This window comes from Nerophis ophidion, linkage group LG21 (assembly GCF_033978795.1).
Source record: "Nerophis ophidion isolate RoL-2023_Sa linkage group LG21, RoL_Noph_v1.0, whole genome shotgun sequence".
NCBI lineage: Eukaryota > Metazoa > Chordata > Actinopteri > Syngnathiformes > Syngnathidae > Nerophis > Nerophis ophidion.
This window is the reverse complement of record NC_084631.1, coordinates 27,547,477-27,560,593: the sequence shown is the minus strand read 5'-3', so window position 1 is coordinate 27,560,593 and position 13,117 is coordinate 27,547,477. Positions and strand designations below refer to the sequence as shown.

Here is a 13,117-nt window from a genome sequence, read left to right as displayed (position 1 = left end):
AAAAGTACCAATACTGTCAAAACAAGAGCGCCAGGACAGGAAAGGATACCAAACACAAACAAAGTCCAAACTGTCATGTGGGATCATGACACATTATTGATTGCAAAATGTAAAAAAAAAAAAGATTTACTTTTGACAATTAGACTTAGACAAACTTTATTGATCCACAAGGGAAATTTTAGCTCTGTTACAAAGGATGGAAAGGATAATGCAGGTATAAAGTTCACAAAAAATGTACCATAGTAGCAATATAAAAAATGTATCTTTATAATTACATATATGTAATATTTACATATTATATATACAGTATATAATATATAAACAATCTAAAACAAATCTCAATTACCATGTACAATATTACAGTATATGTTTCAGCTGCAGCAAAAAAAGAGCAGCATTAAATAGAGCAGTGGTTCTCAAATGGGGGGGATACTTGAAGGTATGCCAAGGGGTACGTGAGATTTTTTAAAACTATTCTAAAAATAGCATCAATTCAAAAATCCTTTATAAATATATTTATTGAATAATACTTCAACAAAGTATGAATGTAAGTTCATAAACTGTGACAAGAAATGCAACAATGCAATATTCAGTGTTGACAGCTAGATTTTGTGTGGACATGTTACATAAAGATTTCTTATTTGTGAAAAAATGTTTAGAATTAAGTTCATGAATCAAGATTGATCTCTATTACAATCCCCAAAGACGACACTTTAAGTTGATGATTACTTCTATGTGGAGAAATCTTTATTTGTAATTGAATCACTTGTTTATTTTTCAATAAGCTTTTAGTTATTTTTATATCTTTTTTTCCAAATAGTTTAAGAAAGACCACTACAAGTGAGCAATATGTTTGCACTGTTATACAATTGAATACATCAGAAACTGATGACACAGTGCTGTATTTTACTTCTTTATTTCTTTTTTTCAACCAAAAATGCTTTTAAGTCTCACCTTAAAACTCATTTGTATACTGTAGCCTTTAAATAGACTCCCTTTTTAGACCAGTTGATCTGCCGTTTCTTTTCTTTTTCTCCTATGTCCCACTCTCCCTTGTGGCGGGGGTCCGGTCCGATCCGGTGGCCATGTACTGCTTGCCTGTGTATCGGCTGGGGACATCTTTGCGCTGCTGATCCGCCTCCACTTGGGATATTTTCCTGCTGGCTCCGCTGTGAACGGGACTCTCGCTGCTGTGTTGGATCCGCTTTGGACTGGACTCTCGCGACTGTGTTGGATCCATTATGGATTGAACTTTCACAGTATCATGATAGACCCGCTCGACATCCATTGCTTTCCTCCTCTCCAAGGTTCTCATAGTCATCCTTGTCCCCGACGTCCCACTGGGTCATTATTGTCACCGACGTCCCACTGGGTGTGAGTTTTCCTTGCCCTTATGTGGGCCTACCGAGGATGTGGTAGTGGTTTGTGCAGCCCTTTGAGACACTAGTGATTTAGGGCTATATAAGTAAACATTGATTGATTGATTGATTGATTGATTTGCTCTGATTAGGGGGTACTTGAATTAAAAAAAGGTTCACAGGGGGTACATCACTGAAAAAAGGTTGAGAACCACTGAAATAGAGAGTAGATCCAGCAGAAAATATAAATCATAAAGGTAGCTAACATAGAAGCTGTCAGGTAATAGACAGATATCATCTTTTTTTCCCTTTTAAGTTATTTTGGTAGACAAAATGATATTTTCGGCAATTATTTTTGAAAAGTTTAGTTTTACATATTTGAGCAGTATTTTTTTTTTACATGATAGTAGTAATAATAAAATCCTACCTAAAATAAACAATAATGCACTTTGAGAATGAATAAGTAAATACAGTCTAATCCAATCAATCCAATTTACTTTATTTATATAGCACATTTAAACAACAAGAACGTTTCCAAAGTGCTGCACAGCCATGTTAAAAACAATATTAAAAAAAAAAGTATTATGCTCCACCAATGACTGAATAAAAACAAAACAAAAAAATTATATAAAACCAACATCAATCAATCAATGTTTACTTATATAGCCCTAAATCACTAGTGTCTCAAAGGGCTGCACAAACCACCACGACATCTGAAAGATGAGTGAAACATAAAAACAATATAAAAATAAATTTGATTAAAAACAATTTTAAAGGGTAAAATCAATTAAAACAGTAAAATAGAAATCAAAGTGTATAAAAAACACAGAGGACAACAGAGGACAGAGGACCACACAACTCACGTAGTGTTAAAAGCCAAAGAATAAAAGTGGGTCTTAAGACGAGACTTAAAACACTCCACTGTGGAAGTACTTTGAACAGTTTGTATATACTTGAAATATAAATTAACACGTTGTATTTGGTCTGCTATATCAAATGTGATTACATTTAAAGTTGTGCTAACACACATGTGTTTGTTGTTGCAGATATTATTTTCAATTTCCGCACCACTTATGTCAGCAAGTCAGGTCAGGTGATCTTTGACGCGCGGCAGATTTGCATTCACTACCTGACCACCTGGTTCATCATCGACCTGGTGGCTGCATTGCCCTTTGACCTGCTTTACGCCTTTAAAGTCAGCGTGGTGAGTAGTCTTTGTCTCTTCCTGCATAGGCGCATAATCAATATGCATCTCTTGAAAATACCTCTAATGATGGACTGATTTTGACATTAGTGAAGTCATACAGGGTTGGAACACACCACTTTGAACGCATACTTGTCAACATTGATGATTGATTGGACTTTCACCAATCCTGCCAACATCTGACATTTTTCATGTTCTGGATTGTTTCCTTTGCTGCTCCGCTGCCTCTTTGATTCTGTCTATTGATTGCACATACCATACGGAGGCTTTCAATTGTACTTTATAGCATCATTATAAGCTTGTTCCGGGCGGCTTGACCCCCTTAAGGAGAGCCCAGAGCAAAGGGAAGGAGGAAGCACACTTGTGGGGCAATTAGGTGCAGCTCCACGACTTGACCATGTCTGATGAATACTTGGTTTTATTATAAGTGCTGTTTGTTTTCACTCATCTTTCAGACCCGCGCCATTCACACCATTAAGAGACCTTTGTCATCACATTAGGTGCATAAAGTGTGTCACAAAGACTGCCTTTGCAAAGGTTTTTTTGTTCAGTGATGTTCAGTCATCTATTTCATAAATATCATCTCTTAAGACTGACAGAGTTCAATATTTATCAAAATGCTTGTTTAACCTATCAAGTCATTTACAGGCTGAATCTTAGGCTCTGTAGCTTGGTTCCTATCTACCATCCCCTGCATGCCCACAACACTCGTAACTTAGATCTGATAACAGGTAAACATCGTCTACTGGCTTGTACCGCTTACAGTGTTGTATGCAGGGGACCAAAGATTTGGAACCAGCTTAATGAGAGCCTCAAGATGCTGTATCCATTCTCCAACTTCAAAAAGAAACTGAAAACTTACCTATTAACCACCTATCTCTAATGCCTCATGTGGGGTAGTCTACTGTTGGGTTTTGGATGGTTGTATGAATGTATATATGTATGTGTATGCTTGCTTTGGTACTACTATCTTGTGTTTATTATATAGCGTTGTTGTTGTTTTGTTTTTGTTTTTTGTTGTTGTGCTTGCTACCATGTTTCATCTTTCCATATATATATTGTCCTCTGGACCCCTGTCAAAAGCTTCTTTTAGCTTATTTGGGGGATCCTTTCACATACCAACATCTTTAAATGATGACATTTCACCACTACTGTAATTGTTATATGGTATTGTGAATAAACTTGAACCTAAAAAAAATGTATTGCAGCATCTCGAAGAAGTAAAAAATAAAAGGGTATTTGTTAAACAATATGTTTAATTCAGCACTAAATAATGCAAGCAATATATTAAAAACAACTACAGGGGAAGCAGTGCAATGCTACACACATTAAAACAGCAATAATCCCTCCTTTATCGCTGTTAATTGGTATCGTGCCTGAGTTTGAGTTTGACTTTATTTCAAACACGCATGCATACCACATGATACGTCACAATTTCCAGTTTCTCTACGCAACATGTTCCAAAAGGAGTAGGAAAAAGCAGAGCTACCCCTTTTCCTTTACATAGCAGTCGCTAACACTTTTGTTCACGTCCTGTTCTCAATTTGTTCACAATGTAGTCCATAAGTAATAACATTAAAAATAAATAATAATTAGTGATGTAAGTTATATTTCATACGGTGAGATAAATAAGATTATCTAGAATGTGGTCAATTAATTTCCACAAGTAGGAATTATTAATTATAAATCGAATATTCTAAATGAGTTGTTTAACATCATGAAAGCCCTCTAGACATAGAATAACACAGGGGTCGGGAACCTTTTTGGCTGAGAGAGCCATACCAGCCAAATATTTTAAAAATACAACTTAATGCAGTGGTTCTCAACCTTTTTTCAGTGATGTACATTTTTTTAATTCTAGTACCCCCTAATAAGAGCAAAGCATTTTTGGTTGGAAAAAAAAAGATAAAGTAAAATACAGCACAATGTCATCAGTTTCCATCCATCCATTTTCTACCGCTTTTTCCCTTTTGGAGTCGCGGGGGGCGCTGGTGCCTATCTCAGCTACAATTGGGCGAAGGCGGGCTTTTTGGTTTATTAAATTGTATAACAGTGCAAAATATTGCTCATTTGTAGTGGTCTTTCTTGAACTATTTGGAAAAAAAGATATAAAAATAACCAAAAACTTGTTAAAAAATAAACAAGTGATTCAATTATAAATAAAGATTTCTACACATAGAAGTAATCATCAACTTAAAGTGCCCTCTTTTGAGATTGTAATAGAGATCCATCTGGATTCATGAATTTAATTATGAAAATTTCTTCACAAAAAAAAAAAAAATCTTTAACATCAATATTTATGGAACATGTCCACAAAAAATCCAGCTGTCAACACTGAATATTGCATTGTTGCATTTCTTTTCTTACATTCATATTTTATTTAAGTAGTATTCAATAAGTATATTTATAAAGGATTTTTGAATTGTTGCTATTTTTAGAATATTTAAAAAAAAATCTCACGTACCCCTTGGCTTACGTTCGCGTACCCCAAGTTGATAACCACTGACTTAATGTGTGCATTTTTTAAAGGCCTACTGAAATTAGATTTTCTTATTCAAACGGGGATAGCAGGTCCATTCTGTGTCATACTTGATCATTTCGCAATATTGCCATATTTTTGCTGAAAGGATTTAGTAGAGAACATCCACGATAAAGTTCGCAACTGGAGAAAAGCCCTGCCTCTACCGGAAGTCGCAGACGATGACGTCACATGTTGATGGCTCCTCACATATTCACATTGATTTTAATGGGAGCCTCCGACAAAAACAGCTATTCAGACCGAGAAAACGACAATTTCCCCATTAATTTGAGCGAAGATGAAACATTCGTGTTTGAGGATATTGATAGCGACGGACTAGAAAAAAATAAAAAAACGCGATTGGAATCACGTTGCATTGAGACGGATTCATATGTTTTGAGAGACATTTACTCGGATAGTTCTGGGAAATCCCTTATCTTTCTATTGTGTTGCTAGTGTTTTAGTGAGTTTAACAGTACCTGATAGTCGGAAGTGTACGTCCACAGCCGGGTGTTGATGCGCAGTGTCTCAGGGAAGTCGACGGCAGCTGTTCGGGAGGCAGAAGCTCAGCTGATATCCTGTAAGAGGCAACTTTTTACCCACAATTTTCTCACTGAAACCTGCTGGTTGACATGTAGTCGGGATCAATGCCGCTGTGATCCATAGTAAAGTTTCACCTCCGTGAATTTTAAACAAGGAATCACCGTGTGTTTGTGTGGCTAAAGGCTAAAGCTTCCCAACTCCGTCTTTCTACTGTGACTTCTCCAATATTAATTGAACAAATTGCAAAAGATTCAGCAACACAGATGTCCAAAATACTGTGTAATTAAGCCGTTAAAGCAGACGACTTTTAGCTGTGTGTGTACGCAGCACTGATATTCATAACAGCCCGTGACGTCACGTGTACACGTTATCATTACACAATGTTTTCAAGAAAAAAGTCCCGGGAAATTTAAAATTGCAATTTAGTAAACTAAAAAGGCCGCATTCGCATGTGTTGCAATGTTAATATTTCATCATATAAACTATCAGACTGTGTGGTGGGTAGTAGTGGGTTTCAGTAGGCCTTTAAGTAACAACAACATTTTTAGAGTCTCTTTTTTTTTTTTAATAACAATGTTATTCTGAAGCTTTTCAACAATAAATAAAATACATCTTACCATTAATGTGACTTCTTGAACAGGTGCGGTAGTAACCGGATGGATGGATTAAAATGCATGAGAATGTTTTATATTTTGAACGTTATTTTGAACACTACCTAGGAGTACCTAGTAGTCTAGGTTCAGTAATGCGGACGTTGTACCGATCCGTTGTGGTGAAGAAGGAGCTGAGCCGGAAGGCAAAGCTCTCATTTTACCGGTCGATCTACGTTCCCATCCTCACCTATGGTCATGACCTTTGGGTCATGACCGAAAGGATAAGATCACGGGTTCAAGCGGCCGAAAGTAATTTCCTCCGCCGGGTGGCGGGGCTCTCCCTTAGAGATAGGGTGAGAAGCTCTGTCATCCGGGAGGAGCTCAAAGTAAAGCCGCTGCTCCTCCACATCGAGAGGAACCAGATGAGGTGGTTCGGGCATCTGGTCAGGATGCCACCCGAACGCCTCCCGAGGGAGGTGTTTAGGGCACGCCCAACCGGTAGAAGGCCACAGGTTCTGTAATGCGGACGTTGTACCGATCCGTTGTGGTGAAGAAGGAGCTGAGCCGGAAGGCAAAGCTCTCATTTTACCGGTCGATCTATGTTCCCATCCTCACCTATGGTCATGACCTTTGGGTCATGACCGAAAGAATAAGATCACAGGTTCAAGCGGCCGAAAGTAATTTCCTCCGCCGGGTGGCGGGGCTCTCACTTAGCGATAGGGTGAGAAGCTCTGTCATCCGGGAGGAGCTCAAAGTAAAGCCGCTGCTCCTCCACATCGAGAGGAGCCAGATGAGGTGGTTCGGGCATCTGGTCAGGATGCCACCCGAACGCCTCCCTAGGGAGGTGTTTAGGGCACACCCAACCGGTAGAAGGCCATGGGGAAGACCCAGGACCCGTTGGGAAGACTATGTCTCCCGGCTGGCCTGGGAACGCCTCGGGATCCCCCGGGAAGAGCTAGACGAAGTGGCTGGGGAGAGGGAAGTCTGGGCCTCCCTGCTTAGGCTGCTACCCCCGCGACCCGACCTCGGATAAGCGGAAGAAGATGCATGGATGGATGGATGGATGGATGGATGGATTTTAAACACTGTGATTACCAGCGGAGTTCTTCATTACTTATCGTGTTAAGCAATGTCAGCAAAGATTTATCTGAGAGCCAGGTGCAGTCATCAAAAGAGCCACATCTGGCTCTAGAGCTGTAGGTTCCCTACCCCTGGAATAACATAACACTCCTTTAATCCACTGTAAAAATTATGCCTGAGGCTGAGCTAATCAGTGACCACGATACTGAACAGCGCGCTCTTATTCGTTTGTTCTCACCCAGAGGCCAATTCTTTTGTAGTGTTGACATTTTTGGTTCATTCAGACATTTTTATGCTTAAAGAATGCCTAATTGGTCACTAAAGACAGGTTTGACTGAAAAATAAAAAATAAAGTGACATTTTATTAAATATATACACTATATTTCCAAAAGTATTTGGTCACCTGCCTTGACTCACATACATTCCTAGCCCACAGGGTTCAATATGATGTGGGTCCACCTTTTGCAGCTACTACAGCTTTAACTGTTCTGGGAAGGCTGTCCACAAGGTTGTGGAGTGTGTTTATAGGAATTGTTTTACCATTCATCCAAAAGCGCATTGGTGAGGTCACACGCTGATGTTGGTTGAGAAAGCCTGGCTCTCAGTCTCCTTTCTAATTAATCCCAAAAGGCTGAAATAGAACGGAGAGGGTTCAGGTCAGGGCAGTCAAGTTCATCCACACCAGACTCTGTCATCCATGTCTTTATGGACCTTGCTTTGTGCACTGGTGCACAGTCATGTTGGAAGAGGAAGGGCCCAGCTCCAATCTGTTCCCACAAGGTTGGGAGCGTAGAATTGTCCAAAATGTTTTGGTATCCTGGAGCATTCAAAGTTCCTTTCACTGGAACTTAGGGGCCAAGCCCAATTCCGGAAAAACAACCCCACACCATGATTCCTCCACCACCACATTTCACACTCTGCAAAATGGAGTCTGAAATGTACCGTTCTCCAGGCAACCTCCAAACCCAGACTCATCCATCAGATTGCCAGATGGAATAACGTGATTTATCACTCCAGAGAAGACATCTCCACTGTTTTGGAGTCGAGTGGCAAGGTGCTTTACACCACTGCATCCAACGCTTTGCATTGGACTTGGTAATGTATGACTTAGATATAGCTGATCGGCCATGGAAACCCATTCCGTGAAGCCCTCTGCGTACTGTACGTGGGCTAATTGGAAGGTCACATGAAGTTTGTAGCTCTGTAGCAACTGACTGTGCAGAAAGTCGGCCATCTCTTTGCACTATGCGCTTCAGCATCTGCTGACCCCTCTCTGTCAGTTAACATGGCCTACGACTTAGTGGCTGAGTTGCCGTTGTTCCCAAACTCTTCCATTTTCTTATAATAAAGCCGACAGTTGACTTTGGAATATTTAGGAGCTAGGAAATTTCACGACTGGATTTGTTGCACAGGCGGCATCCTAAAAACTGTTCCACGCTGGAAATCACTGAGATCCTGAAAGCGGCCCATTCTTTCACAAATGTTTGTAGAAACAGTCTCCATGCCTAAGTGCTTGATTTTATACACCTGTGGCCGGGCCAAGTGATTAGGACACCTGATTCAGATCATTTGGATGGGTGGCAAATAGTTTTGGCAATATAGTGTATATTAGGGGTATGGGAAAAAATTGATTCCAATACGAATTGAATTGAATACGTTGTGCGATTCAAAATTGATTCTCATTTTTTTTTAAATCGATTTTTTTTTTAATTTGAATAATTTTTTTTTTTTTTTTTTTTTTTTTTATCAATCCAACAAAACAATACAGAGCAGTATCAAAACAATGCAATCCAATTCCAAAACCAAACCTGACCCAGCCACACTCAGAACTGCAATAAACAGAGCAATTCAGAGGAGACACAAACACGACACAGAACAAACCAAAAGTAGTGAAACAAAAATGAATATTATCAACAACAGTATCAATATTAGTTATAATTTCAGCATCATTAGACATTTATGAAAAAAAAAAAAAAAGAACAATAGTGTCACACTGGCTTACACTTGCACCGCATCGCATAAGCTTGACAACACACTGTGCCCAATGTTTTCACAAAGATAAAATAAGTCATATTTTTGGTTTGTTTAATAGTTAAAACAAATTTACATTATTGCAATCAGTTGATAAAACATTGTCCTTTATAATTATAAAAGCTTTTTTTTTTTAAATCTACTACTCTGCTAGCATGTCAGCAGACTGGGGTAGATCCTGCTGAAATCCTATGTATTGAATGAATACAGAATAGTTTTGAATCGGAAAAATATCGTTTTTGTATCGAAAATCGCGTTGAAACGAAAAAAATCGATATATTATCGAATCGCGACCCCAAGAATCGATATTGAATCGAATCGTGGGACACCCAAAGATTCGCAGCCCCAGTGTATATATATATATATATATATATATATATATATATATATATATATATATATATATATATATATATATATATATACATATATACATATGTACATATATACAAACCCCGTTTCCATATGAGTTTGGAAATTGTGTTAGAGGTCAAAATAAATGGAATACAATGATTTGCAGATCCTTTTCAACCCATATACAATTGAATTCACTACAAAGACAAGATATTTGATGTTCAAACTCATAAACTTAATTTTTTTTTGCAAATAATAATTAACTTAGAATTTCATGGCTGCAACACGTGCCAAAGTAGTTGGGAAAGGGCATGTTCAACACTGTGTTACATCACCTTTCTTTTAACAACACTCAATAATCGTTTGGGAACTGAGGAAACTAATTGTTGAAGCTTTGAAAGTGCAATTCTTTCCCATTCTTGTTTTATGTAGAGCTTCAGTCGTTCAACAGACCGGGGTCTTCGAGTTGTATTTTACGCTTCATAATGCGACACACATTTTCGATAGGGGACAGGTCTGGACTGCAGGCGGACCAGGAAAGTACCCACACTCTTTTTTTACGAAGCCCTGCTGTTGTAACACACTGTATGTGGCTTGGCATTGTCTTGCTGAAATAAACAGGGACGTCCATGAAAAAGACAGCGGTTAGATGGCAGCATATGTTGTTCAAAAACCTGTATATACCTTTCAGCATTAATGGTGCCTACACAGATGTGTAAGTTACCCATGCCTTGGGCACTAATGTACCCCCATACCATCACAGATGCTGGCTTTTGAATTTTGCGTCAATAACAGTCTGAATGGTTAGCTTCCCTTTTGGTCTGGATGACACGATGTCGAATATTTCCAAAAACAATTTTAAATTCGGACTCGTCAGACCAGAGAACATTTTTCCACTTTGCGTCAGTCTGTCTTAGATGATTTCGGGCCCAGGGAAGCCGGCGGCGTTTCTGGATGTTGTTGATAAATGGCTTTTGCTTTGCATAGTAGAGTTTTAACTTGCACTTACAGATGTAGCAACTAACCGTATTTAATGACAGAGATTTTCTGAAGTGTTCCTGAGCCCATGTGGTGATATCCTTTAAAGATTGATGTCGGTTTTTGATACAGTGCCGTCTGAGTGATCAAAGGTCACGGTCATTCAATGTTGGTTTCTGGCCATTCAGCTTACGTGGAGTGATTTCTCCAGATTTTTTGAACCTTTTGATATTATGGACCTTAGATGTTGAAATCCCTAAATTTCTTGCAATTGCTTGTTGAGAAACGTTGTTCTTAAACTGTTTGACTATTTGCTCACGCAGTTGTGGACATAAGGGTGTACCTCGCCCCATCCTTTCTTGTGAAAGACTGAGCATTTTTTGGCAAGCTGTTTTTATACCCAATCATGGCACCCACCTGTTCCCAATTAGCCTGCACACCTGTGGGATGTTCCAAATAAGTGTTTGATTAGCAATCCTCAACTTTATCAGTATTTATTGCCACCTTTCCCAACTTTTTTGTCATGTGTTGCTGGCATCAAATTCTAAAGTTAATGATTATTTGCAACAAAAAAAAGTTTATCAGTTTGAACATCGAATATGTTTTCCTTGTAGTGCGTTCAATTGAATATGGGTTGAAAATTATTTGCAAATCATTGTATTCTGTTAATATTTACATTCAACACAATTTCCCAACTCATATGGAAACGGGGTTTATATATATATATATATATATATATATATATATATATATATATATATATATATATATATATATATATATATATATATATATATATATATATATATATATATATATATATATTTATATAGGCTCCAGCATCAAGAAAACAATACAAAAAAAATTAACCCCAAATTTAGTCTATGGTTGGAATAAATGCAAGGAAAAGGAGTGGGCACACTGTCATGCTGCTGCCGCCCCCGGCAAAGGTCCCTGTTTGGTTCCAGAGTCTATTAATGGAAATACCACTCAGTCCCAGCAGAATTAGAATTCAGGTTCAGGGTCTCTGGGCCCTCGGGCCTGCTTGCTTTCTGCAAAAAGGGGCTCGGCCAGCAACCATTAATTATCTATAATTGTCCCCAAGTAACTTCATAAAACACAACTAAAATTTTCACTGTAAACTTGTATGCCTTTCCATTCTATTGTTTTTTGTGCAAATCACTGCCAATTATGTAAAAATAAGAAGATATCTTTAACAACAGTAAAATAGTAATCAGAATAAGGTTGTTCAGCACATTATATACATTAGAAAGTACCCCTGAATTATACTTCCTTTGAGAAATACCAATATTCATTTTTTTGGACATTTCCACACAGATAATTTACAAGCGGAAACATTGTGGAGACTGAAGAGCTTAAAAACTAAGGATGAAGGTGAAGCTATGAACACTTAAGTTCCACTCGACAAGCGGTGCTTTAAACATAGCTACTGTTTTTAGCTACTTCTGCATGACTAATCCTAGCCTCCATAGCAGGGGTAGGGAACCTATGGCTCTAGAGCCAGATGTGGCTCTTTTGATGACTGCATCTGGCTCTCGGATAAATCTGAGCTGACATTGCTTAACATGATAAGTAATGAATAATTCCACTTGTAATCAGTGTTAAAAATAACGTTCAAAATATAAAACATTCTCATGCATTCTTATGTTCAAGAAGTTGCGTTAATGGTAAGAAGTATTTTTTTAAATTATTGGTTAGTGTGGGGCTTGCCCTCCTGGGGGTTCTTCAGACCACCAAGAGCCTGTTTTAGGGATACATTATTGTTTTATTTTGTTTTTCTCTCAGTTGCTTTTCAGCAATTGTCTTTTTCTCTTTCATCCTCACTCGCGCTCTGGCTCCAGCCCCGACCCCGTCTCACCTCCTGGCTGCTGCTTATAACAAAGCGACAGGTGATTAGATAACAAGGCCCTGGTGGGCCTTCTACGCACCTGTCGCTGATTTCGATGCTGGTCCTGGCAACATCCCACTTTGCTGCAGGCTTGCAGGCCACACCCCTCCACAGTTAACTTCAGAATAACAATGTTAATACAAAAAATAAGAGACCTATTATACTCTGGAAATGTTGGTCTTACTTAAAAATGCACGCGTTTAGTTGTGTTCAGTGTTAAAAAAAAATTATATGGCTCTTAGGGAAATACATTTTAAAATATTTGGCTTCTTGGCTCTCTCAGACAAAAAGGTTCCCGACCCCTGCTCCATAGCGACAAATAAAGTACGTTTTTTTCAAGTATCATCCCTGCAGGACGAGGACTAGTTACACATGTTTTACTACACACCGTAGGATGATACAATAGCTAACCGCTAACAGCAATGTAGCGCTCCTCAATGTCAACAACTCGGTAGATCAATAAAATACAACTATCGACTTAGGGCTGGGCGATATATCGACATACTGGATATATCGCGGGTTTGTCTCTGTGCGATATAGAAAATTACA

General features: G+C 38.5%; 1 protein-coding gene across 1 annotated transcript in view; it reads left to right on the top strand.

Moving 5' to 3' along the window:
* kcnh8 (potassium voltage-gated channel, subfamily H (eag-related), member 8) overlaps positions 1–13,117 on the top strand; it is a 196,055-nt gene that overhangs the window by 115,042 nt on the left and 67,896 nt on the right. The window contains exon 6 of the mRNA XM_061882414.1: positions 2,405–2,562. Coding sequence (XP_061738398.1) covers positions 2,405–2,562 — 158 coding nt within the window. The remainder of the gene's footprint in view (positions 1–2,404; positions 2,563–13,117) is intronic.